The sequence below is a fragment of the Harpia harpyja genome, chromosome Z (assembly GCF_026419915.1).
Source record: "Harpia harpyja isolate bHarHar1 chromosome Z, bHarHar1 primary haplotype, whole genome shotgun sequence".
In the NCBI taxonomy this organism is placed as follows: Eukaryota; Metazoa; Chordata; class Aves; order Accipitriformes; family Accipitridae; genus Harpia; species Harpia harpyja.
In genome coordinates, this window is record NC_068969.1 from 14,314,117 (window position 1) to 14,341,313 (window position 27,197).

At 69.2% G+C, this 27,197-nt stretch overlaps 2 protein-coding genes across 6 annotated transcripts; both read left to right on the forward strand.

Moving 5' to 3' along the window:
- Positions 1 to 1,161: 1,161 nt before the first annotated feature.
- LOC128137043 (laminin subunit beta-4-like) lies at positions 1,162 to 16,364 on the forward strand. Of its 5 annotated transcripts, none has more exons than XM_052777640.1 (34): positions 1,162 to 1,550; positions 3,228 to 3,277; positions 3,841 to 4,016; positions 4,122 to 4,245; positions 4,368 to 4,441; positions 4,544 to 4,732; positions 4,811 to 4,874; positions 4,952 to 5,157; positions 5,239 to 5,359; positions 5,736 to 5,924; positions 6,039 to 6,218; positions 6,676 to 6,788; positions 6,909 to 6,988; positions 7,239 to 7,395; positions 7,591 to 7,743; positions 7,856 to 8,014; positions 8,091 to 8,212; positions 8,492 to 8,612; positions 9,052 to 9,238; positions 9,721 to 9,864; positions 10,285 to 10,516; positions 10,962 to 11,125; positions 11,215 to 11,439; positions 11,837 to 12,051; positions 12,137 to 12,233; positions 12,734 to 13,381; positions 13,456 to 13,685; positions 13,808 to 14,011; positions 14,480 to 14,639; positions 14,736 to 14,947; positions 15,038 to 15,175; positions 15,495 to 15,671; positions 15,766 to 15,922; positions 16,101 to 16,364. In XM_052777640.1, exons 1-34 carry the CDS (start codon positions 1,192 to 1,194, stop codon positions 16,232 to 16,234), a joined length of 5,961 nt encoding a protein of 1,986 aa, XP_052633600.1. In that variant the 5' UTR covers positions 1,162 to 1,191; the 3' UTR covers positions 16,235 to 16,364. The 5 variants fall into 5 exon arrangements, with proteins under 5 accessions (XP_052633600.1, XP_052633602.1, XP_052633601.1 ...); XM_052777642.1 differs by having other exon boundaries at positions 14,495 to 14,639; XM_052777641.1 differs by having other exon boundaries at positions 3,844 to 4,016.
- Positions 16,365 to 16,533: 169 nt separating this feature from the next.
- LOC128137045 (laminin subunit beta-2-like) lies at positions 16,534 to 27,002 on the forward strand. The gene is given in 34 exon segments (XM_052777645.1): positions 16,534 to 16,715; positions 16,863 to 17,026; positions 17,128 to 17,263; positions 17,432 to 17,505; positions 17,633 to 17,821; positions 17,897 to 17,960; positions 18,832 to 19,034; positions 19,122 to 19,242; positions 19,549 to 19,737; positions 19,811 to 19,990; positions 20,067 to 20,179; positions 20,292 to 20,371; positions 20,449 to 20,584; positions 20,764 to 20,919; positions 21,034 to 21,161; positions 21,244 to 21,361; positions 21,479 to 21,671; positions 21,752 to 21,895; positions 22,021 to 22,252; positions 22,328 to 22,491; positions 22,571 to 22,795; positions 23,413 to 23,627; positions 23,713 to 23,809; positions 23,878 to 23,891; positions 23,893 to 24,251; positions 24,323 to 24,507; positions 24,584 to 24,825; positions 24,895 to 25,098; positions 25,191 to 25,335; positions 25,689 to 25,896; positions 25,980 to 26,121; positions 26,229 to 26,405; positions 26,481 to 26,640; positions 26,727 to 27,002. Coding segments are annotated over 34 exon segments (5,337 nt in total). The 5' UTR covers positions 16,534 to 16,672; the 3' UTR covers positions 26,864 to 27,002.
- The last annotated feature ends 195 nt before the right edge of the window (positions 27,003 to 27,197 follow it).

The window sequence follows — 27,197 nt, forward strand, 5'->3', positions numbered from 1 at the left end:
AGCACTGCTGGTTCCTACTGCTGTCCCTCTGAGCCGTTTTGGTCAGCTGACAACAGCAAAAGTGCTCTGATCGCTGCGGAAAAGTGCTGGTGGAGCCAAGGCTGTGGGTGCCCGAGAGGCTGGGGAAGCTCAGCAGCTTTGAAATGCTGGTGACGGAGGGCTGTGGCAGAGCTGCTGGCAGATCTCCGGCCAGTGGAGCTGCCCCCGGACCTGTCATCTCCATGGGCAGACACGAGCCGCCCCCATGTGCGCGGCTGTGGGACGGCTGAGGGGATTGCAGCTCAGGGTGGAAAGTCAGAGCAGCCTTCAGGGGAGCCAGGAGGTGCCTGGACATGGGCTGGGACACATCGCTTGTCCCTCAGATCCCGCTGAGGATCCCTCTCTCCTGCTTTTACCTTGCTTCTGAAGGCCGGGGATCCTGTTACAGTCACCTTTATCAGGCCACTTTGGATCTCCTCAGAGCAAATAAGGTTTGCTTGGCAAGATCCCTACGATACAGGCACGCTGGCCAGTGCTAATGGCTCTTTATCAGCTCATCTCCTGCCAGCTCTCCTAGCCAAGGAGGTGGTGGTGCCCGGCCACCACCCTGCGCTGCTGGAGCCTCCATGGGCACAGTCCTGCCCTTCCTCCAGGTTTCCCAGCGCCTGCTGAGAGCATGGCCATGGGGAGCTGGCAGGGCTCTGCCTGCAGCATCGCTTGTCCCGCTGAGGCATGTGGGACCAGCGCTGTGTCGGGGTGTCCCTGGGGACACGGATTTTGGCACCCTCATGGCCAGCAGCCCGGGGAGCTGCTGCTTTGTCTGCCCGCGACCTTGCTTGCCGGCGGGCAGCCAGAGCGCAGCCTTGGCGTGGAGAGCATACGGCTCCTCTTCCTTCCTTTGGCCTCGGCTAATAAAAGGCACCATCCCTGCGTGACAGCGGGGTCTCTGTCGAGCCTGGCTCTGGTGCACGGCCATGCTCCCCGCAGGGCTTTGGGGCTGCCGGCTCAGCACCCAGCCCGCCCAGTTGGAAGGACCCCAGGCAGCACTGACCGGCACGGGGTGAGTGGGGCCCTGGCTTAGGGCATGGTGGTGCCCACAGTGCCAGCATGGGGCGGGGGAGCAAGATCCATCCGACATGGGTGCTGGGGGAGCACGCCGGGGCTCCCGGTACCGCTGCTGGAGACGTGCCCTGAATAGGCAGAGACGGGCCCATGTGGTGCAGGCGAGTCCCGACTGAGCTGCCTGTCTCGGCAGCCCCAAGTGCCGCACAACCGGGCACGGCAGCCCTGCAGGGATGCCGTGCCGGCTTCCAGCCAGCCTCGACACGGGGCACCACCGTGCCGTGCGTGGGTCACCGCTGGCTTGTACCTGGCCTCTGCCTCACCTTGGCTAAAGCTCGGTGCGGGCAGGTCCCTCCCCTCGCCTGGCACGGCTGCCGGAGGAGGAGACAGGCGCCGGCCGCCCTCCTCCAGGAACAGCCACCGAGCCCCAGCAGGGCCAAGCTGGGCGTCTCCGCAGCCCACCCGGGCCACCAGCCACCTGCCCGGCACCCCGGGCCCCATGGGCACAGGTAGGAGCCGTCATGCCAGCGGGGAGTCCTGGGGCGCGGCACAGCCCCGAGGCACGGCACAGCTCTTGGCACACGGCATGGCCCCAGGGCACAGGTTGGGTGCTGGCAGCCGGCAGGAGATGGCACACAAGGAAGGGGCCGAGGTGTCCCTTGGGAGAGACGGGCTGGGTTCCCCCACGCCTGCGGTGCGCTTCCTGGGGCTGGCGTGTGCCGGACTTTGCCCAGGGAGCCGTGGTGGTGGGGAGGGCTGGGTCGCTCGGGAGGGACGTACGTGCCCAGCCGGCAGCATCGTGGCTGTGCCCGGGCGAGTTCCCGGTGGGGCAGACGCCTGGCGCGTTCCACCCTGGAGCCTAACCATGCTGGTGCCTCCACCACGGGGCATCCCCAGATGGGGCAAAAAACGGTGCCGTGGCCCCCCGCACAGCTGCGCCGGCTGGTTCTCAGAGCATCGGGCGCCCATCCCGCCATGCTGCCCCGCGCGCCTCGCCGCGAGTGGCGGCAGGCGCGTTCCTGCTGTGCCGTGCCGGGAGCCCGGGGAACGCGGCGCCGCTGGCTCGCCGGCCCACGAGGCGCCCTTTTGTTCGCCGGCAGGGCCCGCCGTGCCGCCCAGGGGCCGGGGCGTGCCCGGGCTGCCGACGCCTGGCCGGCTTGGCCTCCGCGGGCGGGCGGGCGGCGGGGGCCTCCAGGCAGAAGGAATCGGCAGTGACATTCCCGTAGCCTGGAGACCGCCGTCCCTTTCAGCGGGCAGCCCATTTGAATAAGAATCGTGCACGGGGAAGGGGGGCCGCTGGCCGCCGCCATCCCATCGCCGCCCTCGCCCCGGCTCATTTCTGCGCGCCCAGCCCGCGGGGCAGCGGGTCCTGCGCCGCCCTCGCCCCTGACCTTGGCCCCGCCGGACGCCGCAGGACGCCAGGTACCGGGGGCTCGCGGGGCTCGGGGACCCCCATGCCAGCATGCGGCCTCGCACCGCCTCACCCGCCGCCTTGGCTTGGCTTCGAGCGGTGCTGGGGCAGAGTCGCGGCTCCTCCCGCCGCCCCGAGCCCCCCTGCCCCAGGCTTGGCTCCCGCGCGGGGACAGGAAAGATGTGTTTGGGCAGCGCCGGGGCCAGGCTTTGATCCAGCGCTTGTGAGGCTGGGAGCGGGCGGTACCAGGAGAGAAGGAAGCACAAAAGGCAGCTCCAGCCTAAATTTAACAGCGGGACCCCGGCCAGCAGCAGGGACGCTCTCGCCCAGCCGGCTCCGGTGCTCCTGGCTCCCCTCCCCGGCTGGCCCTGACCTGGTGCTGGGACCCCCCCCGGGGACACCAGTGACACTCGAAGGGATGGATCCGCCCCGAACAGGGCAGGATGGGGCACGGCACAGCTCGTGCGGGGTCTCGGGGTGTGAGGCGCGGCCACGCGCCCGGGTCTGTGTGCCACAGCCCCTCGGGGCCGTGCAGGGCTGGGGCACGGTCACGGGGGTGGGCACTGGGTGCCACCCTGGAGGCTTTTGGGACCCAACTGCCCCCCCAGCCCCACTTCCCAGTGCTGTCCCCAGGGTGCACGGCCATGCCGGAGCTGGGTGGGTGCACCCCGGGGTGCATGGCCGTGCCAGAGCCGGGAGAGGCCAGACCCCGGCCACCCTGCGCCCCATGCCATACCCTGCACCCTGCTGCAGTGCCGTCTCTGTGTCCCCCCAGGCAGAGCCTGCGGCTGCCCATGGACCTCCTGGCACTCGCTCTCCTCCTGGGTAAGCGCTGGCCTCGGTGGGGCACCAGCCATGGCTGGGCACCCTGTGCTCCTGGGGGGCTGGGGGCTGTGGTGGCCATGGGACCCCAGCCCGGGTGGAGAGTGTGCTGGGCGGCAGAAGCGGTGGTGATGGCGATGCTCCCTCGCCGGCAGCAGCAAGGGCCTGACCGCCACAAATCCCAGCGGGGAATCGGGGCTGCGCCGAGCCCCGGCGGGATTAAGCGAGCGCCTGACCTGGCTCCCGACTCCCCCTGGCACCGCTCGGCATCCCGGGGCTGCCCGGCCCCCCAGGAGCACAGGCAGCCCAGCCCCCCGCTCGCCCCCGCTGCCCGCCCGGCCCCGCTCCCTGCCCCCCAGTCACGAGGCCCCGGCGCTGCTGCCAGCACCTTTCCGGGTCATGGAGCTTCGTGCTGCATCAGTGGGTCGGGACACGGGGATGGGACGGGATGGGACGGCTGGGGGTGGGGTGGGTGCTGGGCAGGCATCTGGGGTGCGTAGGGAGGGGTGGGGGGCACCCGGGGGCCCTAGTGCGGCCCCCAGCCCGTGCCCTCACGCTCTCTGCAGTAGGGGTGCCAGTGGCGAGGGGCTGGCAGGAGCCCGACCTGAGCCACGGCTGCGCCCGCGGCAGCTGCTACCCGGCCACCGGGAACCTGCTGGTGGGGCGAGCCCCCCGCCTGAGTGCCACCTCCACATGCGGGCTGGATGGGCCCCAGGAGTACTGCATCGTCAGCCACCTCCAGGTGAGCCCACCCGGTCCTGGTATGGCTCCGGCACAGCCCTGGCACAGCTGGGCACCAGTGCAGCCTCCAGCCGCCCATCCCTGACGGTGCCACTCTCCGGCACAGGACTCGGAGAAATGCTTCACCTGCGACTCACGGGACCCGTCCCTGCCCGAGAGCCACCGCATTGAGAACGTCATCTACCTTAGCGGACCCCATGGCCAGCGGACCTGGTGGCAGTCAGAGAACGGTGAGGCCGGGGTGGCAGCGGGGTTGCTCCCATGTGCATGTGCCTCAGGGCTGCATGGCCATCGGACCTGGGGGGGGTGGGTCTTCCCCAGCCTCGGCCATCACCTCTCTGTCCCCCCCCAGGCGTGGAGCATGTCAGCATCCGCCTGGACCTGGAGGGCGAGTTCCACTTCACCCACCTCATCATGAAGTTTAAGGTGAGTCCTGGCACGTGGGTGCCTGGGATGGGGTGGGATGGGACGGGACGGACCCGCAGGGGCTGCGGGGCTGGCCCCCCATCCAAGCTGGGTGTCCCACAGACCTTCCGCCCTGCGGCCATGCTGGTGGAGCGCTCGGCCGACTTCGGGCGCAGCTGGAAGGTCTACCGCTACTTCGCCTACAACTGCTCCAAGCTCTTCCCCGGCATCCCTGGCCAGCCCTCGGGGCTGGTGGACAAGGTGCTGTGTGACCAGCGCTACTCTGAGATCGAGCCCTCCAGCCACGGGGAGGTGCGTGGGGCTGGGGTGGTGTGGAGTGGGGCCAGGGGACCAGGGGGGCCGGGCTCACCCACCCCTTCCTCCTCCCAGGTCATCTTCAAGGTGCTGGACCCCTCCATCCCTGTGGCGGATCCCTACAGCCCGGACATCCAGGGTGCGTGGCCGGGGGTGCCAGGGCCACAGTGCTGGTGGGCGGCATGATGGGTGCTGATGGTGCCACCCCCTGCCCAGACCTGCTGCGCGTCACCAACCTGCGGGTGAACCTCACCAAGCTGCACACGCTGGGGGACAACCTGCTGGACTCGCGGCGGGAGGTGCTGCACAAGTACTACTACGCTGTGGATGAGCTGGTACTGCGCGGGAGCTGCTTCTGTCACGGCCACGCTGCCCACTGTGCCCCAGCACCCGGTGCCCCAACATCCTCCGTCCCCGGCATGGTGAGGTGCACGCAACCACCGGCACGGCACAGCGCCCTGTGGGACCCGGCGGCCACGCTGAGCCAGCTGCTCCCTCCCCAGATCCACGGGCGCTGCGTCTGCGAGCACCACACGCAGGGGCTGAACTGCGAGCGCTGCCAGGACTTCTACCACGACCTGCCCTGGCGCCCGGCTGAGGGCTCCAGCACCAACGCCTGCCGCCGTCAGTGCCCCGCACCGGCACCGTGCTGTGCCCGGGGGCTTGGGGTCCCATGCGCTGGGTGGGGGAATGGGGGTCCTGCATGTTGTGCTTGGGGATTTTGGGGTCCTGCATGTGTGTGGAGGGTTCAGCATCCCGTGGGCATGGGGCTGGGAGTTGAGGGTCCCACATTCCATGCTTTGGGGTTGAGTGTGCTGCATGTGGGGCTGGGGTTTGGGGGGGGTCAGGGTGCTGCAGGCTGCAATTGGGGGTGGGGGTGCATCCTGCTGGGATGTGACGCTGGGGATTCTGCAGGCTGGGGTTTGAGGGGTTGGGATTGAGGAGCTACCAGGCAGGGGGTTGGGGTGCCACATGCTGTGCCACGGTGCCGTCCCCGCAGGCTGTGACTGCAACGAGCACTCGCGGCGGTGCCACTTCGACATGGCCGTCTTCCTGGCCACGGGGAACAGCAGCGGGGCTGTGTGTGACAGCTGCCAGCACAACACCATGGGCCGCCGCTGCCACCTCTGCAAGCCCTTCTACTACCGGCACCCCCGCTCCGACATCCGTGCCCCCACTGCCTGCGCCCGTGAGTCCCAAGGGACGCCAGCCCCACGGCTCCTGGTGCCACCAGCCCCAGCTCCGCAGCTCCCGGTGCCTGCAGCCACAGCTCCTCGTGGTCTCTCTCTCTCCCTCTCGGCAGCATGTGACTGTGACCCGGCGGGCTCGCTGGATGGAGGCGCCTGTGACGGGCACACGGACGTGGCGCTGGGCATGATTGCGGGGCAGTGCCGCTGCAAGGAGAACGTGGCCGGTCCCCGCTGTGACCGCTGCCGGCACGGTGCCTACGGCCTCAGCCATGGCGATCCGCAGGGCTGCCAGCGTGAGCTGGGACCCAGGGATGGGCACGGGAGGATGTGGGATGGAGGGATGATGGAGGGGTGGGGATGGAGGGATGTAGATGGAGGGATGAGGATAGAGGGTTGTGGGATGGAGGGGCGGTGATGGAGGGATGGAGATCGAGGAATGTGGGATGGAGGGATGTAGATGGAGGAATGTGGGATGGAGGGATGTAGATGGAGGAATATGGGATGGAGAGATGAGGATGGAGGGATGAGGATGGAGGAATGGAGATTGAGGGATGTGAAATGGAGGGATGAGGATGGAGGAATGTGGGATGGAGAGATGTGGGATGGAGGGATGTGGGATGGAGGGATGGGAAAGGAGGGGTGAGGGATGGAAGGACATGTGATGGGGAGGGAGGTCCATGAAGCCCATGGGCTGCGGTGCCACGTGGCAGCCCCTCACATGGGGGGGTGCATGTGTGTGTGGGGGGGCAGCATGCAGGTGTGACCCACGGGGCACGGTGGCGGGCAGCTCCCCCTGCGACCCCATCAGTGGGGACTGTTACTGCAAACGCTTCGTGGCTGGGCGCTCCTGCAGCCAGTGCGTGGTGAGTGCCCCAGCCTGTCCCACACCACGCTCCGTGGCCCTGACTCTCCCCAGCCCCACGGCAACACCCAGGGCTGGGCTGGCCCCACACCTGCCCCACATCCCCCCCCTCTCACTGCAGCCCGAGTTCTGGGGCCTCAGCTATGACGTGGGGGGCTGCCGACCCTGCGCCTGCGACTTCGGGGGAGCCTACAACAACCGGTGGGGCACGGGGATAGAGGGGGTTGGGACTGGGGACAGGGCTGGGGTCAAGCATGGCGGGGAGGGAGGGATGGGGACATCGGTGGAGGGATGGGGACAGGGCTGGGGACATAGAGGGGGCTGGGATGGAGGGATGGAGGGAGGGGTCTCCATCCCGAGATGGAGGGATGGGGACAGGGATGGAAGGAGGGATGGGTGAGGACAGAGCGAGACAGAAGGACAGACAGAGGGACAGGACAGCCACCCCCAGGTGCTCCATGGAGGACGGGGCTTGTCCCTGCCGTCCCCACCTCATGGGGCGGCAGTGCGACCAGGTCCAGCCTGGCTTCTTCTGCGCCCCCCTTGACTACTACACCTACGAGGCTGAGCGGGCCACCGGCCACAGCCACGGCCACCCCCAGCTCCCGGTGAGTCTCCTGGGGGTGTCCCTGCCCCCCCCAGCCTGGGCTTGTGCATGGCTGTCACCGTGCACTGTGCTCCATGCATGGCTGTCACCATGCTCCATGCGTGGCTGTCACCCTGTCCTGCATGTGGCTGTCACCATGCCCTGTGCATGGCTGTCCCTGTGCACGGCCACCCGTCCCCTGACCCTGTCCCCGCAGGGCAGCGTCCGGGCAGAGGTGCCCCAGGACTGCCTGGAGTACGACACCAGGGAGCCGGGGGGGCGGAAGGGGCGCCTGCGGCACCAGCGCAGCCCCCCCCGCGCCCCTCAGCCCCGTGCCCCCTCCCGCCGCAGCCGCCAGCAGCCCCCCAAGGTGAGCCCCGGCGGGGGTGGGATGGGGCATGGCGGGGCGCTGCGGGGCAGGGGCGGCCGGGAGGGGCAGAGCCGGGGGAGCCGGGGCCGAGCTGTGCCGGTGCTCTGTCCAGCCGGACGTGGAGGAGGTGGTGCGGGACGGCACCGGGCACATGGTGACGTGGACGGGCTCGGGGTTCGCCCGGGTGAGAGATGGGGCTGGCCTAACCTTCCGCGTGGACGACGTGCCCTACCCCATGGACTACGAGCTGCTGCTGCGCTACGAGCCTGAGGTGAGCGCAGCCACGGCCACGGCCACGGCGTGTACGGCATGGCACGGCCCTGACGCCACCTCGCCTGTCACCGTAGTCGGCCGAGGACTGGGAGGCTGTGGTCGGCGTCAGCTCCCGGGCGCTGCCCACCAGCCCTCGCTGCGGGAACGTGCTGCCCTCCGAGCAGATGTACCGTGAGAGCCTGCCCCACAGCCAGAGGTGGGGATGGGATGGGATGAGGGTGGGATGGGGATGGGGACGGGATGAGGATGGGGATGGGGTGGGGATGGGGACAAGGACCGGGATAGGACAGGGACAAGGACAGCCCTGCCACGCTCCCAGAACTGAGGAATGGGGATGGGATGGAAATGGGGACAATCCTACCATACAGGTGAGGGATGGGGATGGGGACAATGGAGGTGGTTGGGTCCTGCTGCTGTCCCATGGCCGTTCCCATGGCCCTTTTGTGCCCGTGCCCTGACGCCTGCCTCTGCACAGGTATGTGCTGCTGTCCCAGCCCTTCTGCTTTGAGCCCAGCACCCCCTACGAGGTGACCATGCGGCTTCAACGGGCCGGAGTCACCCAGCGCCACCCCAGCGCCTTCATCCTCATCGACTCGGTGAGGGGGGTCCCGCTGCACCCCACGCCTGGGGCTTGGCAGGGGTGGGGTGATGGGCAGGGATGGGGGACCATGGGCTGGGGTGGGCAGTGACCCCCCCCCGGGGCTGCACGGGGGATGGGGATGGGATGGGGTGGGATGAGGATGGGGATAGGAATGGGGATGTTGATGGAGTTTGGGTTGGCCTTGGGGATGTCAATGAGGACAGGGATAAGGAAGCCTGTGGGGACGGCAATTTGGGTGGGAGTATCAATGGCGTTGGGGATGCTGATGGGGTTGGGGCTTGTCAACGGAGCTGGGGCTGTCAATGGGTCTGGGGTGGTCAGGGCTGCCCCACGGCAGATGGATCCTGTCTGGGAGCAGGGGCCAGGTCCCACAGCAGGGGGTGGCTGTGCCCCCCCAGACCCATCTCCTCTCCCCTCCCTGCTTCCCGGCACAGCTGGTGCTCCTGCCCCGGGTGTCGGAGTTGCCGGGCTTCCACGGGGCAGAGGCGGCGGCACGCCAGGAGGAGCTGGAGCGATATCGGTGCCTGGAGGCGTTTCGCATGGGCCCCCCACACCCCCTGGCCCAGGCCTGCGCCCGCCTGGTCTGCAGCGTCTCAGCCCTGCTGCACGGCGGGGCACTGCGTGAGTGGGGCCGCTGCAGGCAGGGCACCCTGCCGGGGTCAGGGGACGTGACTGGGGCAGTGGGCGAGGGTGGAGCCCTGCCCGGTGCCGTGGGTCAGGCAGGGTGGGCAGGGGTACCCCGGGCAGTGGGTCAGGATGGGGCCATGCCCAGTGCAGTGGGTCAGGATTGAGCCGTGCCCATTGCAGCGGGTCAGGATGGGGCCATGCCCATGGCAGGGTGGAGGGGGGTACCCAGGGCAGTGGGTTGGGATGGGGCCATGCCCGTGGCAGGGGTGGGCAGGGGTACCCATGCCAGTGGGTCAGGATGTGGCCATGATTGTTGCAGTGGGTCAGGATGAGGCCATGCCCGTTGCAGGGGTGGGCAGGGTTACCCGGTGCAGCGGGACAGGATGAAGCCATGCCCGCGGCAGGGTTGGGCAGGGGAGCGGTGGCAGGGTGTGGGCAGGGCAGCCCTGGCCCCACACTGGTCCTGCTGCCCGCAGCCTGCCAGTGCGACCCACAGGGCTCCCGCAGCAGCGAGTGCCAGGCGCAGGGAGGGCAGTGTGAGTGCAAGCCCCACGTCCTTGGCCGGCGCTGTGACCGCTGTGCCCCAGGCAGCTACGGCTTCGGACCCCTGGGCTGCAGCCGTGAGTAGTGGGATCTGCACCTGCCAGGCATCCTTGTTCCTCTTGTCTGTCTGTCCAGCCATCAGAGCCCCATTTGCTGCCCGTCTGCCTGTTCACTTGTCTGTCTGTCCATCGGTCCGTGCATGTGTCCATCTCAGCCCTGCTGTCCTGCAGCCCATGGGTTGGGTCCCAGTTCCCCCTCAGTCCATCTGTCTTTCCATCCATCCATCCATGCGAGCCCCATGCTCCTGCCTGGCATGGGCACTGCCCTGCCTTGCACTCACTCATCTGTCCATCCGCCCGTCTGTCTGCCCACCTGTGTGTCCACATGAGCCCTCCTGTGCCATAGCCTGTGGGTTGGGCATGCCCTGGGTGCTGGTCCCCCATCTGTCTGTCTGTCCCTGTACCCATGTGCCTGACCCGAGCCATGCCATCCCACAGCCTGCGCCTGCTCCCCGGAGGGCTCGGTGTCACAGCTGTGCGATGCGGTGAGCGGGCAGTGCCGCTGCCAGCCTGGTGCTGTGGGCCGGCAGTGTGACCAGTGCCAGCCTGGCCACTGGGGCTTTCCCGCCTGCCGGCCCTGCCAGTGCAACGGGCACACCAAGGAGTGCGACCCCCGGACAGGCAGCTGCCTGCGCTGCCGTGACCACACTGCCGGACGGCACTGCGAGAGGTGAGCCTGGTGGGAGGAGATGGGATGAGACAGCATGGCATGGCATGCATAGGATGGGATGAGATGGGATGGCATAGATACAATTGGATGTGATAGGATGGGATGGGATGGGATGGGATATAATGGGATGGGATATGATGGGACGGGATATAATGGGACAGTGGGATGGGATATGATGGGATAGGGTGGATGAGATGGGATGGGATGGATATGATGGGATGGGATATGATGGGATGGAATGAGATGGGATAGTGGGATGGGATATGACGGGGTGAGATTAGATGGAATAGTGGGATGGGATATGATGGGATGGATGAGATGAGATGACATGACATGGGATATGATGGCATGGCATGGCATGGCATGGCACGGCACGGCACGGAGGAGATGGGATGGTGGGATGGGATATGATGGACCCCGTGGCACTCACCCCTAATCCTCGCAGGTGCCAGGATGGGTACTACGGGGACCCAGTGCTGGGCTCGGGGCAGCAGTGCCGGCCCTGCCCCTGCCCCGGCTACCCCGGCACACGGCACTACCACGGGACCGCCTGCCACGCCGACGAGGAGACCCACCACATCGTCTGCCTCTGTGCGCCTGGATACGTCGGTGAGGGGCAGAGCAGGTGCCGTGCAGTGGGGACCCCTCGGCACTGGGGCTGAGGGACCCTGGCACCCACAGCCCCCCCATCCCTGCAGGGCCCCGCTGCGACCGCTGCTCCCCTGGCTACTTTGGGACGCCGGAGATGGAGGGTGGCGTGTGCCGGCCCTGTCAATGCAACAATAACATCGACGCCAGCGACCCGGGGGCCTGTGACCCCCGCACGGGGCACTGCCTGCGCTGCCTGTACCACACCGCTGGGCCCCGCTGCGCCCACTGCCAGCCCGGCTACTACGGCAATGCCCTGCAGCGCAGCTGCCGGCGTGAGCGGGGCGGGGGGCTGTGCCGGGGCTGGGGCCGTGCGAGGGTTTGGGGGGGGTGGAGGGGGGTTGGGGTGATGCAAGGGCTCAGGGTTGGGGTGTGGGAGGATTGGCGTTGTGCGGGGGCCGTTGGGTTGGGCAGGGTTTTGGGGGTGTCTGGGGGTTTGGGGCTGGGTGGGGTCAGGGCCAGGTGGGCTTTGGTGCTATTGGGAGGGGTTCGGGGCTGTGCCCGGGGTCGAGGCTGGGCAGGGGACAGGGATCGGGGTTGGGGGGGGGTTGGGGCTGTGCATGGGTTTGGGGCCAGACAGGGAATTTGGGGTGCTGGGGCCAGGTGCTGGGAGGGCATCGCCTGGGTGGAGGGTACGGGCTGAGCCCCACGTGGCCCCCCACCTGCCTGCAGGCTGCAGCTGTGACCCACGGGGAACCCTGGCCTCCCACTGTGCCGCCGGCACCTGCACCTGCGACCGCAGCAGCGGCACCTGTGCCTGCCGGCCCAACGTGGTGGGCAAGAGCTGTGACCACTGCGCACCCCACTTCTGGAGCCTGGGGGGACCAGGGGGCTGCGAGCCCTGTGGCTGCCACCCCACACGCGCCTTGCACCCCGCCTGCGAGACGGTGAGCCCCCGGCACCCTGGCATGGCTCCACTGCCCTCCCGGCGCCCGGTGAGCCGCCAGGCTGAGCACGCCTCTCTCGTTGCAGGTGACGGGGCAGTGCCAGTGCCGGCCTGGCTTTGGGGGCCGCATCTGCTCCCAGTGCCAGGAGCATCACTGGGGAGACCCTGAGCGGGAGTGCCGAGGTGGGGACGCGTCCCAGGGATCGGGGGCGCAGGGGCTCTGGAGATGGGGGGGGGGGGACGGGACCCTGGGTGCATGGTGGGACTCTAGGGGCATGGGGGACCCTGGGGACACAGTGGGAGACTCTGAACACGGGGGCCCTGGGGGAGACAGTGGGACACTGGGGACACAGGGGACTCAGGAGGTGTGGGGACATGGTGAGATCATGGGGATGTGGTGGGACCCTTTGGACATGGGGGATCCTAGAGCCGTAGTGGGATGCTGGGGACATGGAAGACCCTGGGGACATGGTGGGTTTCTGGGGACATGGAGGACTCAGGGGACCCTGAGTCCGTGGTGGGATTGTGGAGACATAGGAGACCCTGGGGACATGGTGGAACTCTGGAGACATGAGGATACAGTGGGATGCTGGGGACATGGTGAAACTCTGGAGACACGGTGGCACTCTGGGGACACGTGGGTCCCTGGGGAGGCTGGGACATGCCACCGCCTGTCTCCGCAGCCTGCGAGTGTGAGCCACTGGGCTCTGAGAGCCCGCAGTGTGAGCAGGCCAGCGGGCAGTGCCAGTGCCGGCCGGGCTTCGGGGGGCTGCGCTGTGACCGCTGCCAGCGGGGCTACCAGGAGGCCTTCCCCCGCTGCTCGCCCTGTCACCCCTGCTTCGGGCGCTGGGACCCGACCCTGGGCAGCCTGCGGGACGGGCTGCGGCGCCTGGGAGCGCAGGCACGGGCGCTGCGGGAGGGGGGGTCCGTGCCCCCGCTCAGCCCCCGCCGCCTGCGGGCACTGGAGGAGGCCCTGGGGCATGTGGAGCGGCTGCTGGGCGAGGGGGGCAGCCCCAGCAGCCCCCTCCTCGACGGGCTGCCCGGGCAGCTGGACGGCACCAGGCAAGTGTGCGCAGTGGACTGGGGTGGGGGGGACCCCCCTTTTGTCACCCAAAAAGGCTTGAGACCCCTCTCCTCCCCGCAAAGGATGGAGCTGGATGACTTCTGGAAGCAGCTCCAAGAGCTGGAACAACATCTAGATCAGCTGGCACAGGCAGATGTGCAGCACCGCGGCCGGCTGGCCGGGCTGAGCCGTGAGCTGGGGGGTCTCAACCGAACTGCCTCCCACCTCCAAATCCTCCTGAGCACCGTAGCAGCGGCCGGATTTGGCGGTAAGAGCATCCAGTAAGGACTGGGGGGTTTGGTGGCAACCATTCCAGCTGAACCCTGACACCAGCACCCGCAGAGTCTTACCGCAGCATCCTGGCATCGGTGGAGGACTCGCGGAAGGCGGAGGCGGTGGTGAACGGCACAGCCAGCAAGCTCAAGGGGGCACAGGCGACGCGGCAGGCGGCTGAGCGGGTGCTGCGGCAGCGGGGCGATGCTTTCCGACGCAGCACAGCCGCGGCACGGAAATCCTTGCGGGAGGCACAGAAACGGGTGATGGGACTCAGCGTTGCCAGGATCAATGAGAAGGTGAGAGCGGGACCAGGGAGGGGCGAATAGGCACATAGGGGGAGATCCCCATGCTGGGGTAGCATGGAGGTCTCCCCTCATGTGGTGTTGAGCTGCCATCTCCACCATTGGCATCACCGCAGATTTGTGGGGCACCCGGGGACCTGAGCTGTGAGCAAGCGCCTTGCGGAGGAGCCTTGTGCCAGGACAGCGCAGGGACACGGCATTGTGGCGGCATGGGGTGCGCGGGGGCACTGCCCATCTCGGCTCGAGCCCTGAGCAGCGCCCATAATACTTCGCAGCAGCTGGAGGTGGCATTGGGGCAGCTGGGTGTTGTGGCACAGAAGGTAGGGGTGGTGGCTCCATGGCACTTTTTGGGGTGCCCTTGTGTCCCCTTTGCATGGCCCGCTTGTGCCCTTTCCGTGCCACTTTGATGTCCCCTTCCATGTCCCACTTAGGCCCTTTCCATGCCCCTTTGATGTTCCTTCACACGTCCTGCTTGTGCCCTTTCCATGCCCCCAAGCATGTCCCCCCCATATGTCCCTCTTATGCCCCTTCGCAGATGCCCCTTGGGCCACTGCTGCACCCCCTTGCACACCCCCTTTATGTCCCCTTGCACACCCCACCCCTTCCATGCCCCCTCGTACCCTGTTGCACACCCCCTCGTGTCCCCTTGCATGCCCCCCATGCCCCTCCACACGCCGCATTACACCCCCTTGCATGCCCCCATCTTGTCCCCAAGCATGTCCCCTCGTACCCCCTGCCCACCCCTCTCTGTGCCCCCTCCCTGGGGCCACCCCGTGCCCCCTGCTCAGCCCCATGCACCCCAGACGCAGGAGGTGCAGGAGCTGGCCCGGGGGGCACGGAGCCGGGCGGAGGAGGCGCTGGGGCGTTCGCAGGCTGCCCGCAGCCGCGCAGAGAAGGCAACGGCCCAGCTGCGGGACTTCATCCGCCGAATTAAGGCCTTCCTGGCAGGTAGCACTGGCACAGGGTGGGCACACGGGCACGGTGGGGCTCAGCGCGCCCACCCTGAGCCCACCCCGAGCCCACCCCGCTCCCGTGTTTCCGCAGAGGAGGGAGCTGACCCGGGCAGCATCGAGCTGGTGGCCCGGCAGGTGCTGAACATCTCCTTGCCCAGCAGCCCCGGCCGGATCCAGGAGCTGCTGCGGGAGATGCGGGAGAGCATTGGCCAGCTGGAGGGGGTGGACGTGGTGCTCAACAGCACGGCGCAGGGGCTGGCCACGGCACGGGGGCTGCTGGCGCAGGGACGGGACGCCAGGCGAGTGGTGGGGGATATGCCAGGGTGGGCAGGGGGTGGGGGTCCATCCCCCAGCACTGTCAGGGGCTGAAGCTGCCCATGCCCCCGCAGGAAGCGAGCGGAAGGCGTGAGGGATGAGCTGGCGGGAACACAGCGGGCGCTGGAGGTGGCGCAGGCACAGGCAACAGCGGCGGGGAGTGCCCTGCAGAGTGCCAGGGATGCCATCCGGGTGGCTGAGAGCAGAGTCAAGGAGGTGAGGGGCACCGGGACTGCTGGCACGCCGGGGGCTGGGGGAGCAGGGCCAACGCTGCCAGCATAGCTGGGGAGTGGGGATGGTGCTTTGGGCATGCTGGGGGCAATGGGGTTGGTGCCATGGGGGCACTGGGACTAACGGGGTCGGCGCCGTGGAGAGCAAGGCTGATGCCATGGGCACACCAAAGGTAGCGAGGCTGGTGCCAGGGGGACGCGGATGGTGTGGGGTGGGTGCCATGGGTTTGCCAAGGCTGTGGGGCTGGCACTGTGGGTGCGGCGGTCGCCGTGCCTGCCAGCAGCCAGTGCCCGTGCTTGCCCAGGCGGAGCGCAGGCTGCAGGCGCTGGAGGGGAAGGAGTTGCGGGCACAGCGGCGGCTGCGGGAGCTGGCACAGCGCGTCACCACCCTGCAGGAGCAGGGCCGGGACGCCCGCCGCGTGGCCCAGCAAGCCAAGGACGGGGCGCAGCGTGCCACCGCCACCTCGGACACGCTCGGCCAGGTGAGCCCCAGCCCTGCCCAGCCGCGATGTGGCACCAAGGGGGTACAGGGTGCCGGGGGGGGGGCCCAGCCTCGCCATGCCCTTGTGCCACCAGGACCTGGTGCAGGTGACGCAGCGCTACGTGGTACTGAAGGGCCGGGTGAACGGGCTGGCCAGGGTGTCCAGCGGGGCCCTGCAGCGCGTGACGCAGCTGACGGCGGAGGCCCGGGACCTCCTGGACAAGGCCAGCAGCAGCAAGAGGAAGCTGGAAGGTGAGGGGGGAGTGTGTGGTTGGGGGGCATTCCCCGCCATCCTGACCCCGCTCGGTGCCCACCTCCCCGTGCGTGTCTCCCCTTGTCCCCCCGGGCATGTCCCGCCCGGTGCCCCAAGGGTGGCGCGGGCTGGTGACACGGCGGGGGGCTGCACCCTGACCGTGCCCCCCTCCCGCAGAGCTGGAGCAGCACTTCGGGGCCAACGAGCGGGCGATGGCGGCGAAGGCGACGCGACTGCAGGCGTTGGAGCAGCGGGTCTGGGGGCTGCTGGAGGAGATCCGGGAGAGGGCCAACGCTTACGCCACCTGCTAGGGACCGGGGGCTGGGGCCCGGGGTCCGGTCCTACCCCGCAGCCCTCCCCGGTCCCCGCAGCCCGGGGGTCCCGTCCGCTCCGCGGGCGGCTGTAGCTCGGCCGCGCCTGCAAATAAAGCCCTGAACAGCGGCTGCCTGTCTCCGGTGCCTGCCTACCTCCTGCCCGCCCGCCTGCCTGCCGGCCGGCCGCGCCCGCGCTCCCCGCTCCGGCCGGGATCCGCCCCGCGCTTTCCGCGCAGCCCCGAGCGCCCAGCTCCGAGGGGGGAGCGGGAGGGACCGGGACGGGGACGGGGACGGGAACGGGAACCGGCGGGGCGGGACGGGAACGGGGACGGGGACGGGACGGGACGGGTCCGCCGGGCACCTGCCGAGCGCCCCCTCTGCGCGCCCCTTGCGCCCCCCCTTGCGCGCCCCTTGCGCCCCGGTTGCGCCCGCGCCATGCGGAGCCCCGGTGCCCTCCTGCTGCTGCCGCTGCTGGCCGGTGAGTCCGCCCCCCCCCCCGCCTTCCACCCCCGCAGCGGGGCCCGGTGGGGGCCAGGGTCCGGCCCGGCCCCGCCGCCCTGTTTCCGGGCAGCCGCGGAAGGGGCCCTGGCACCCCCAGCGCCCTCAGCCGCCCGCTGCCCCGCAGGGCTGGGGGGGGCCCCGGCCCCCGATTCCCCCCAGGGCTGCGCCCGCGGCAGTTGCTACCCGGCCACCGGCGACCTGCTGGTGGGGCGAGCCCCCCGCCTGAGTGCCACCTCCACCTGCGGGCTGCGCCGGCCCCAGCCCTACTGCATCGTCAGCCACCTCCAGGTGAGCGGGACGGGGACGGGATGGGGACTGGGGGGACCGGACGGGGATGGGGGGGACAGGACGGGGATGGGGACGCACACCGCCGAGCCTCCCGCTCGCAGGAGGAGAAGAAGTGCTTCGTCTGCGACTCGCGGCGGCCCTACGACGCCCGCGCCAACGCCAACAGCCACCGCATCGAGAACGTGGTCACTACCTTCGCCCCCCGCCCCAAGAAAGCCTGGTGGCAGTCGGAGAACGGTGAGCGGCAGGGCGTCCCGGGGGGCTCTCCTTCCCTTCCTCCCACGCTGAGGAAGTGTGACTCAGCCGGCGGCCGCGGCCGCGCCCCTGGACCGCGGCCGGGTGGGGGGGACGAGCCCCGGGGACCTGCGGGTGGGTGCTCCCCACAGTCACGCATGCCATCCCCAGGCGTGGAGCACGTCAGCATCCAGCTGGACCTGGAGGCCGAGTTCCACTTCACCCACCTCATCATGACCTTCAAGGTGGGTCCTGGCATGCAACTACCCAGGACGAGGTGGGATGGGATGGGTTGGGATGGGATGGTACAGGATGGGATGGGGCCTGTGGGGGCTGTGGGGCTGGCCCTCGTCCCACCTGGGTGTCCTGCAGACCTTCCGCCCCGCGGCCATGCTGGTGGAGCGTTCAGCCGACTTTGGGCGCAGCTGGAAGGTCTACCGCTACTTCGCCTACGACTGCGCTGCCTCCTTCCCCCACATCCCCCGTGGGCCGCCGCGCCGCGTCGACGACGTCGTCTGCGAGTCCCGCTACTCTGACATCGAGCCCTCCACCGAGGGGGAGGTGAGGCCCTGGCAGTGCCATGGGAGGGTCGCAGGATCACCCGCTCTGCCCTCACTGCCCTGCTCTCCCCCCTAGGTGATCTACCGCGTGCTGGACCCCGCCATCCCCATCCGGGACCCCTACAGCCCCGCCATCCAGAGTGAGTCGCCCGCCCTGGGCTCCTGCCTGACTGCTCTATTTTGGGCGCAGCTATTTTGGCTGCTCTCTCCCTGCTCTGAGCCCCACGGTGGGGTCAGGGCCAGATCCAGCCTGTGGGGACTCGGGCCCCTCCTGCACCCCCCCCACCGTGGGAGCAGCTAAAGGTCAGGCTGCATCGGGTCGAGCGGAGGGGGACAGCAGTGTCGGAGCCGTGCTGGAGCTGAGCGCAGTGCCGAGTGGCGGCTGTGGTGCAGGATGGGGTCAGTGACGGGCAGAGGAGTCGGGCTGGGTGCAGGACACAGCGGGTTAATCGCCCAGCGCTAAATTTAGGCTGGGAGCAGGACGGGAGGAATCTGCAGGGCAGGGCTGCTGGGAAGCTGCAGTCCCAGGGAGCCGTCCTGTCCTGCCGGGGCCCCCAAGGCTGCGCCCGCTGGGCACAATCATCCTCCGGGCACAGCGGTGAGTACCCCGATGCCCAGTAAGGTGCCCTTGCCCAGAGCACTTGTTCTGCACTGGTGGGGTCCCAGCTTGTGTCTGCTGGGAGGCCCTGCAGGGCCCCAGCCCATGCACAGCCCCAGTGAGTGGTGCACAGCCTGACCGTGTGCAACCATGTGCATGGGAGCCGAACCACCGCAGCTACGTACAGCCCAGCCGGGCCACGTGCAACCGCGTGCATGTGAGCCAAACCACGCGCAGCCCTGTGCCAATAAGCCGTGCCATAGAAAGTCACTCACAGCCCAGCCCGATGGTGCGCAGCCCTGCACAGACACCCCATGCCATGCACAGCCCAGCCCAACTGTGCACAGGTGAGCCAAGCCGCGCATGGACAAGCCCGGCCGCCCTGTGCCAAAGCTGGTGTCTCCCCGCCCCAGACCTGCTGCGTGTCACCAACCTGCGGGTGAACCTAACCAAGCTGCACACGCTGGGGGACAACCTGCTGGACTCGCGGCGGGAGATCCGGGAGAAGTACTACTACGCACTCTACGAGCTGGTGCTGCGTGGGAACTGCTTCTGCTACGGGCATGCCTCTGAGTGCGCGCCGCTCAGCGGGGCCCCCACCACTACCGATGGCATGGTAGGGTGAGCCGGCCCCGCGTGCCCTGCCGGAGCCGGGTAGCTGGGCTGCCCGACCCTGCAGCCCCTCACCGTGGTGTCCCGGCAGGTGCACGGGCGCTGCGTCTGCAAGCACCACACGCAGGGGCTGAACTGCGAGCGCTGCCAGGACTTCTACCACGACCTGCCCTGGCGCCCGGCTGAGGGCTCCAGCACCAACGCCTGCCGCCGTGAGTGGCCTGCGCTGGCACTGGCTCCCGGCACAGACATCCCGGTGCCAGGGCTGGCAGGCCGCGCCATTACAGGGGTTTTGGTGTTGCTGCACACTGGGATATGGTTGGGTGGGGACTGGCATCCTGCACACCAGTTGTGGGGGGTTTGGGATGCTGCCTGCTGTAGTTTGGGGAGGTTTGGGGTTGGGGTGCTGCATACTGGGGTGAGGGGGGTCAGGTCTGGGGAGGTTTGGCACTGGGGGTGCTGCCTGCCAGGCAGGGGGTTGGGGTGCCACATGCTGTGCCACGGTGCCGTCCCCGCAGGCTGTGACTGCAACGAGCACTCGCGGCGGTGCCACTTCGACATGGCCGTCTTCCTGGCCACGGGGAACAGCAGCGGGGCTGTGTGTGACGGCTGCCAGCACAACACCATGGGCCGCCGCTGCCACCTCTGCAAGCCCTTCTACTACAAGGACCCCAGCAAGGACCTGCGGGACCCCGCAGTGTGCCGAGGTCGGTGCTGGGGGGTGTGCGGCATGGGGCCAGGCCGGGGGGGTCAGGGTACTGACCCTGCCTGCACCCCCAGCCTGCGACTGCGACCCTGAGGGCTCTCTGGATGGGGGGCTGTGCGACAGCGCTGATGACCCAGCCCGGGGGCTGATTGCGGGGCAGTGCCGCTGCAAGGAGCATGTGGCTGGTCCCCGCTGCGACCGCTGCAAACCCGGCTTCTTCGGCCTCAGTGCTGCCAACCCGCAGGGCTGCCAACGTAGGTACCGGGACATCACCTGCCGGGGTCGGGCACGTGGCTTGGCTCCGCCGGACGCTGCTGGCTCTCTGTGCAGGGTGCCAGTGTGACCCCCGTGGCACGGTGGCCGAGGGCAGCCGGTGCGAACCCGTCAGCGGCGAGTGCTTCTGCAAGCGGCTGGTGACCGGGCACAACTGTGACCAGTGCCTGGTGAGTGGGGCTGTGCCAGGGCCCGCCCGTGCACAGTGCTCGGGGGCCATGCACAGTGCTTGGGACCGTGGCACCACAGCCAGGAACTCCCTGACACCCTTGCCCTCTGCAGCCTGAGCACTGGGGGCTGAGCCACGACCTCCCGGGCTGCCGGCCCTGCGACTGCGACGTGGGAGGTGCCCGCAACAACCTGTGAGTCTTTGCGGGGATGCAGGGGGTGAGGGGCATCCCTGCCAGCACAGGGGCTGATGGTGCCGCCGGGGTACCAGGTGCGCCGTGGAGACGGGGCAGTGCCAGTGCCGCAGCCATGTGATGGGAAGACAATGCGGCCAGGTGGAGCCCGGCTTCTACCGCATCAACCTGGACCATTACACCTACGAGGCTGAGGATGCTCGGCTGCATGAGGTAAGGGACAAAGGTGTCCCTGGGGGGGGACATCAGGCAGAGCAGGGTGCTGGGTGGCTCTTTGCAGGGTCCCTAAGCCAGCAGGCACCGCTCTGCCCCACTGGGGCAGCAGGGCAGAGTGGTACCTGCTGGCAAAGGCAATGTTTTGGGTCCCATCTCACAACCCCCCCTCACTCCAGGGCTCGGTGGTGGAGCGTGAGCCCCCCACGGACCACCCGGCTTCGTGGACAGGGACGGGCTTTGCCCGCATGCTGGAAGGTGGCTGGGTGGAGTTCCACGTGAGCGACGTGCCTTTCTCCACCGAGTACAACGTGATCATCCGCTATGAGCCCCAGGTGGGCACCAGGTGGTGAAGCTGGCGGTGGGATGTATTGCCAAATTGGGAAGTTGTGGTGGTGGTGAGTACTGGACGGTGAGGCTTTTTGGCACAGCCCTTTCTCTGCCGGCAGCACCCGGAGCCCTGGCAGGAGGTGAGGGTAAGGGTGCTGCGCCCCAGCCCTGTCTCCGCCAGCAGCCCTTGCGGAAACACCATCCCGGCTGACGACCAGCTCTCCACCAGCCTCCCCTCCGGTGCCAGGTGAGCACCTTGCTGGGACCAGACTGTGCCAGGGCTTGTGGGAGGCTCCCGGCTGCCCGTGCTCTGCTTTGCCTCCACCCAGGTACGTGGTGCTGCCCCAGCCCGTCTGCCTGGAGCGGGGCGTCTCCTACACCCTCCGCCTGGAGCTGGGCTGTGCCACCACTCAGCAGGATCCCACCGCCAGTGTGCTCATCGACTCGGTGAGGGGCAGCCGGGCAGAGGGGTGGGGGACAGGAACCCTTTGGGGGGGCAGGATGCGGCCGTAGGGGACACGGGGAGAGACGGGTGTGACATCCCACTGACTTGCCCCCCCCCAGCTGGTGCTCCTGCCTCGTTACTCCTCGCTGGAGATGTTCATCGCGGGCGACCCCGGCTCCATGGAGCGCCGGCAGACCTTTGAGCGGTACCGCTGCGCCCAGCCCTTCCACGCCGCGGGGCCCTCACCCGTGGCTGAGCCCTGCTCCAGCCTCCTGCACAGCCTCTCGGCCATCCTGCATGACGGGGCGCTGCGTGAGTACAGCTCCGCGCCCCATCCCGTGCCCCGTCCCGCACCCTGCAGCAGCCGGCGCTCACCCCCCCTCTGCCCGCAGCCTGCCTCTGTGACCCCCAGGGCTCGCTCAGCGCCGAGTGCCGGCCCCAGGGTGGGCAGTGCCAGTGCAAACCCAACGTCGTGGGACGGCGCTGCCACCGCTGCTCCCCGGGAACCTTCGGCTTTGGGCCCAGCGGGTGCCGAGGTGAGTGCCACGAGGCTGTGCCAGCCCAGCCTGGAGAGGAGCCCGAGCACCCCAGGGCTGGGGGCACCGGGGAGGGGTGCTCTCTGCAGCCCAGGGACTGACGCTGGGGGTGCCGTGCCGCCCAGCGTGCCAGTGCAGCAGCGAGGGGTCGGTGAGCACGGTCTGCGACAGTGCCACGGGGCAGTGCTCCTGCCGCGAGGGTGCCCATGGCCCACGCTGCGACCGCTGCCAGCCCGGCTACTGGGGCTTCCCCGCCTGCCGGCGTTGCCAGTGCAATGGGCACACCGAGGACTGTGACCCCTGGACGGGCAGCTGCCTGCGCTGCCGTGACCACACGGATGGCGAGAGGTGCCAGAGGTAAGTGCGGTGTGCGCCTGGACCAAGGCAGGGTGCTGCCGGCAGCCCTGGCCCCTGCTGACCTCCAGCCTGCAGGTGTGCGGCCGGGCACTTTGGGAACCCGGCGCTGGGCTCCGGACAGCACTGCCGGCCCTGCCCCTGCCCCGAGGGGCCTGGCAGCCCCCGGCACTTCGCCGCCTCCTGCTACCAGGACAGCCGCTCCCAGCAGGTTGTCTGCCAGTGCAGCCCTGGGTACACAGGTGGGTGCCCGCCGCAGCACGTTCAGTGCCCTCGGGGGTCCCCCGTCCCCGGGCGCTGCCCAGTGCTCTGTGCCGGCAGGTCCCCGCTGTGATGAGTGCGCCCCTGGGTACTACGGGGACCCGCTGCAGCCCGGCGGGCGCTGCCTGCCCTGCCAGTGCCACGATAACATCGACATGACGGACCCAGAGGCGTGCGACCAGCGCACGGGTCGCTGCCTGCGCTGCCTCTACAACACGGCGGGACCCCACTGCGCCGAGTGCCAGCCTGGCTACTACGGGGACGCCACGCGGCACAGCTGCAGGCGTGAGTACCCACAGACACGCCAACACAGTTGCGTGCAGGGCCCAGCACATCACTGGAGACCATGTGTGCCTATGGCTGCCCTTGCTCGTGCACAGCGCTGTGGGGTCCCTGCAGCCCTGCCCTGCTGTCTCCTGCTGTCTCCTGCTGTCTCCTCTGCCCAGCCCTGGCACTGCAGCCCCATCCTTGTCCCCATGCCCAACTTGTCCCATCCCATTTACATCCTCACCTCATGCCCATTCCTGTCCCCATTGCCAGCCCATCCCCATTGCCACCCTGACTCTGTCCCCATCCCATCCTTATCCCATCTCTATCCTGACCCTGTCCCTGTCCCATCTCCATCCCATCCCCATCAGTGGTCCTCATGCTGTTCCCATCCCACCTCCATCTGGTCCCCACCCCATCCCTGCCCAATCTGTCTCCATCCTGCCTCCACCCTCACCCATCACCATCCCCATCACATCCCTCCCTGTGTCCCTGTACCATCTGCACCCCCATCCCATCTCCATCCCAGTCTCATCCCCATCCTGTCCCTGTCCTCATCCTGTCCCCATTCCCTCTCAATCCCCCCCCCGCCCTGTCCCCATCCCTGTCCCTGCTCAGCCCCTGTCTGGTTCCAGGTTGCTCCTGCAACGCGTTGGGCACCGACGCCAGCACCTGTGGGCCCCAGCAGTGCCAGTGCGATGGGCGCAGCGGGCAGTGCCACTGCCTGCCCCACGTGGAGGGCCAGAGCTGCGACCGCTGCAGCCCCAACTTCTGGAACCTGGGCAGCGGGCAGGGCTGCCAGCCCTGCGCCTGCCACCCCCAGCATGCCCTGACACCCACTTGCAACCAGGTGAGACGCAACAGGGACGGGGGGACGGGATGGGGCTGGGAGTGCGCTGCAGTAGTGCCAGCCTCGGCTGCACCGTGTCTTTCAGTTCACTGGGCAGTGCTCCTGCCGGCCGGGCTTCGGGGGCCGGACCTGTGCCGACTGCCAGGAGCAACACTGGGGCGACCCGCGGCAGTTGTGCCGAGGTGAGAGCCGGTGCCGGCGGAGGGCCTGCAGTGGGCCCCACAGCACCCTGACACCGGTCTCCCCGCAGCCTGCGACTGTGACCCCCCGTGGCATTGCCAGTGCCCAGTGCCACCGCAGCAGCGGCCACTGCGACTGCCGGCCCGGCATCTCTGGAGTCCGCTGTGACCAGTGCGCCCGGGGCTTTGCCGGTGCCTTCCCTGCCTGCCAGCCCTGTCACCCCTGCTTCGGGGACTGGGACCGGGTGGTGCAGGACCTAGCTGCCCGCACCCGGGCGCTGGCGCAGCGGGCCAGCCTCCTGCAGCACACCGGGGCCGCCGGCACCTTCGAGGGCACCTTCCGGCGGCTAGAGGAGAGCCTGGCCACCGTGCGTGACGTGGTGGTCGCCCGCAACACCACTGCCGCCACTGCCGCCCACCTGACGCATGCCACGGAGGGGCTGCGGTGAGCACCCAGCATGGGGCATGGCTCCCGGGGTGGCCTCGGTGGCGGGTTGTCACCCCCTTCCCTTGCAGGCGGCAGATCGAGGAGGCAACAGAGAGGCTGACGCGGCTGGAGGGGGAGCTGACGGCCACCCAGGACGCCAACTTCAATGCCAGCCACGCGCTGAGCGCGGTGGACCGGGGCGCTCGTGCCCTCAACCACAGCCTGCAGGACCTGGAGCAGCGGCTGCATGCCCTCAAGACCTCCAATTTCCTTGGTGAGCCGTGCTGCAGAGCCGGGCCGGGGTGGTGGGGCTGTGGCCGGGGGTCTGACGGTGCTCCTGCTGTCCCCAGGCGCCTACGACAGCATCCGCCAGTCCCACTGGGAGTCACGGGAGGCCGAGCGCCGGGCAGATGCCTCCACCCGTGCCGTGCCGAGCCCCGTCAGTGCCTCGACGGCCACCCGGCACCGCACTGAGCAGCTCCTGGCCAGCCGGCGAGACGACTTCAATCGCCAAAACGCAGCCAGCCGGCGGGCACTGATGGACCTGGCGGGGAGGGCACGGGCGCTGAGCCTGCACCCTCTCAACGAGAAGGTGGGACATGGGGAGGGGACCTGGGGGGGATGATGCCTGGAGCCTCCCCGAGCCCACGCTGCCTTGCAGGTGTGCGGTGCGGCGGGCGATGTGCCCTGTGCCGACAGCCCCTGCGGGGGAGCCGGGTGCCGAGACGAGGACGGCGGACGGCGCTGCGGGGGTCTGAGCTGCGGTGGGGCCGTGTCCACGGCTGACAGCGCACTGGACCGGGCACGCCATGCCCAGGAGGAGCTGCGGCGGGCTGCTGGCGACGTGGCCCAGCTCTCCCACAAGGTGCATGGCACATGGGCGCTGGTGGGAGCGGCTGGCATGGCCGTGCCCCCCAGCCCTTGGGGCTGGTGCTGAGGGTCTCTGCCTCTGCTCAGGTGGCCGAGGCCAAGGGGAAGGCAGATGAGGCCCGGCTGCGGGCGCGGGCAGCCCTGGACAAAGCGAACCAGACCAGGGCCCGCGTGGAGAGCTCCAACAGGGAGCTGCGGGAGCTCATCAGCCAAGTCAAGGCCTTCCTGAGCCGTGAGTGCCGGCGTGCCGGGGGGGCTGGCCACCCCTGCCCTACACTGTGTGGCTCTGCACCTGCACCACACTGCACTGACCCTGCATCGCACCGCACTGCATGGTCCCCGCACTGCATGTGGGCTGTACCACCCTGGCACTGCACCGCGCAGACCCTGCCCCACGCTGCATTGCACGCTCCCTGCTCTTCCCCGACCATCCTGTGCCCCCCAACCATCCCCTGCCCCATGCTCCCTCCCCATGGCTCCCTGTGGCTCCCCGTGGCTCCCCCCTGCCCTCCACTGCCCATCGGTCCACCCGTCCCCTCCACTCCGGGGTGCTGCAGGGGACACACTGACAGCTCCCACCCGCAGAGGAGGGGGCTGACCCCGAGAGCATCGAGGTGGTAGCCAGCCGGGTGCTGGAGCTGTCGCTCCCCGCCGCGCCGGCCCAGATCCACCGCCTGGCTGAGGAGATCAAGGCACGGGTGCTCAGCCTGGCCAGCGTGGATGCCATCCTGGAGCAGACAGCCGGCGACGTGCACCAGGCCGGGCAGCTGCTGCAGAATGCCCAGCGGGCCAGGTGAGCCCGGGGACGTGGGGACGCAGTCGCCCCGGGGACCCCCAGCCCAGGCTGGCACTGAGGCCGTGCTGCCCTGGCCGCAGGTCGCGGGCAGAGCGGGTGAGGGACATGGCCGAGGCGGTGCGGCAGGCACTGGAGGAGGCGCGACAAGCCCAGGGCATGGCGGAGCAGGCACTGCATCGTGCCGCTGGTGACATCCAGCACAGCGAGAGAGTCCTTGGCACAGTAAGGGTCCCGTCCGCATGTCCTCAGCCTCACAGGGATGGGCAGGGCCTCGTCCCGACCATGCGGGCATCCTGACCGTGCCCGTCCCCTGTGGCACCGGTCTCCAGATGCAGGACCAGACAGCGAGTGCAGAGCAGCAGCTGGCGGGTGCCATGGGGCGGATCGGGCTCCTGGACGGACAGACGGACGCCCTGAAGGTGAAGCGTGCCAACAACAGCCTGGCGGCCACGCGTGCCCACGAGGCGGCTGGTGCTGCGCGGGACCGAGCCGGGGAGGCCAAGCAGGTGGGTGAGCGGTGGGCATGGGGTGCTGATGGGGGTCCCGCGGGGGTCCCGCTGACCGGCCCCACTGCCCAGCAGGTGCTGGAGGGGCCGCTGCGGGACCGGTACCGGACGGCACAGGAGCTAGTGGAGCACCGGGCGCAGGGCGCACGGCAGGCGGGCAGCCGGGCGCAGCGGCTGCGGGACGAGGCCGCCAGGCTGCTGCGAGATACCCAGGGCAAGCTGCAGCGGCTGCGAGGTGAGGCCAGGGCGGGGGATCTGGAGGTGGTGGTCGGGGAGGGGGGGGGGAGGCCAGGCTGACCCATGTCCCCCCTGTCCCCGCAGCGCTGGAGGAGGCCTACGAGCGGAACGAGCGGGTGCTGGACGCCAAGGCGGCCCAGCTGGGTGGGCTGGAGGCCAGGATGAGGGAGGTGCTGGCCACCATCAACCAGCAGGTCCAGATCTACAACACCTGCCAGTGATCCCCCGGAGGGCCCGGACCCCCCCCCACCTCCGGCACTCACTCTCCCCCCCTGCCCGGCCTCTGCCTGCCCCCCGCAGCGGTGGGCAGGGTGGGGGCTGCGGGCCACCCCCCTGTGTGAATAAAGTTCCAGAGCAAGACTGCCTCGCCTCTGCCATGGGCCCCACAGTGGCCTCCCTGAGCCCCCCGGGGGTAGGAGCAGCCTGCCCCTGCCAGCCCCTGGGTGTGGGGCACTGCGTGGTTGGGGGTCAGCCGTGGGGCTGGGGGACAGGCTGTGGGGCCGAGGGCCGCTTGTGGGGCTGGGGGACCAGCAACGGGGCCCGGGGACACGGAGC

Bases quoted from the DNA above. Each gene is read 5' to 3' on its own strand.
- LOC128137043 (XM_052777640.1), top strand. From the start codon at position 1,192: ATGTGGTGCAGGCGAGTCCCGACTGAGCTGCCTGTCTCGGCAGCCCCA. The intron at 4,875-4,951 runs GTGCGTGGCCGG...CCCCCTGCCCAG, and splicing joins CTACAGCCCGGACATCCAGG to ACCTGCTGCGCGTCACCAAC. The intron at 9,239-9,720 runs GTGAGTGGGGCC...TGCTGCCCGCAG, and splicing joins GCTGCACGGCGGGGCACTGC to CCTGCCAGTGCGACCCACAG.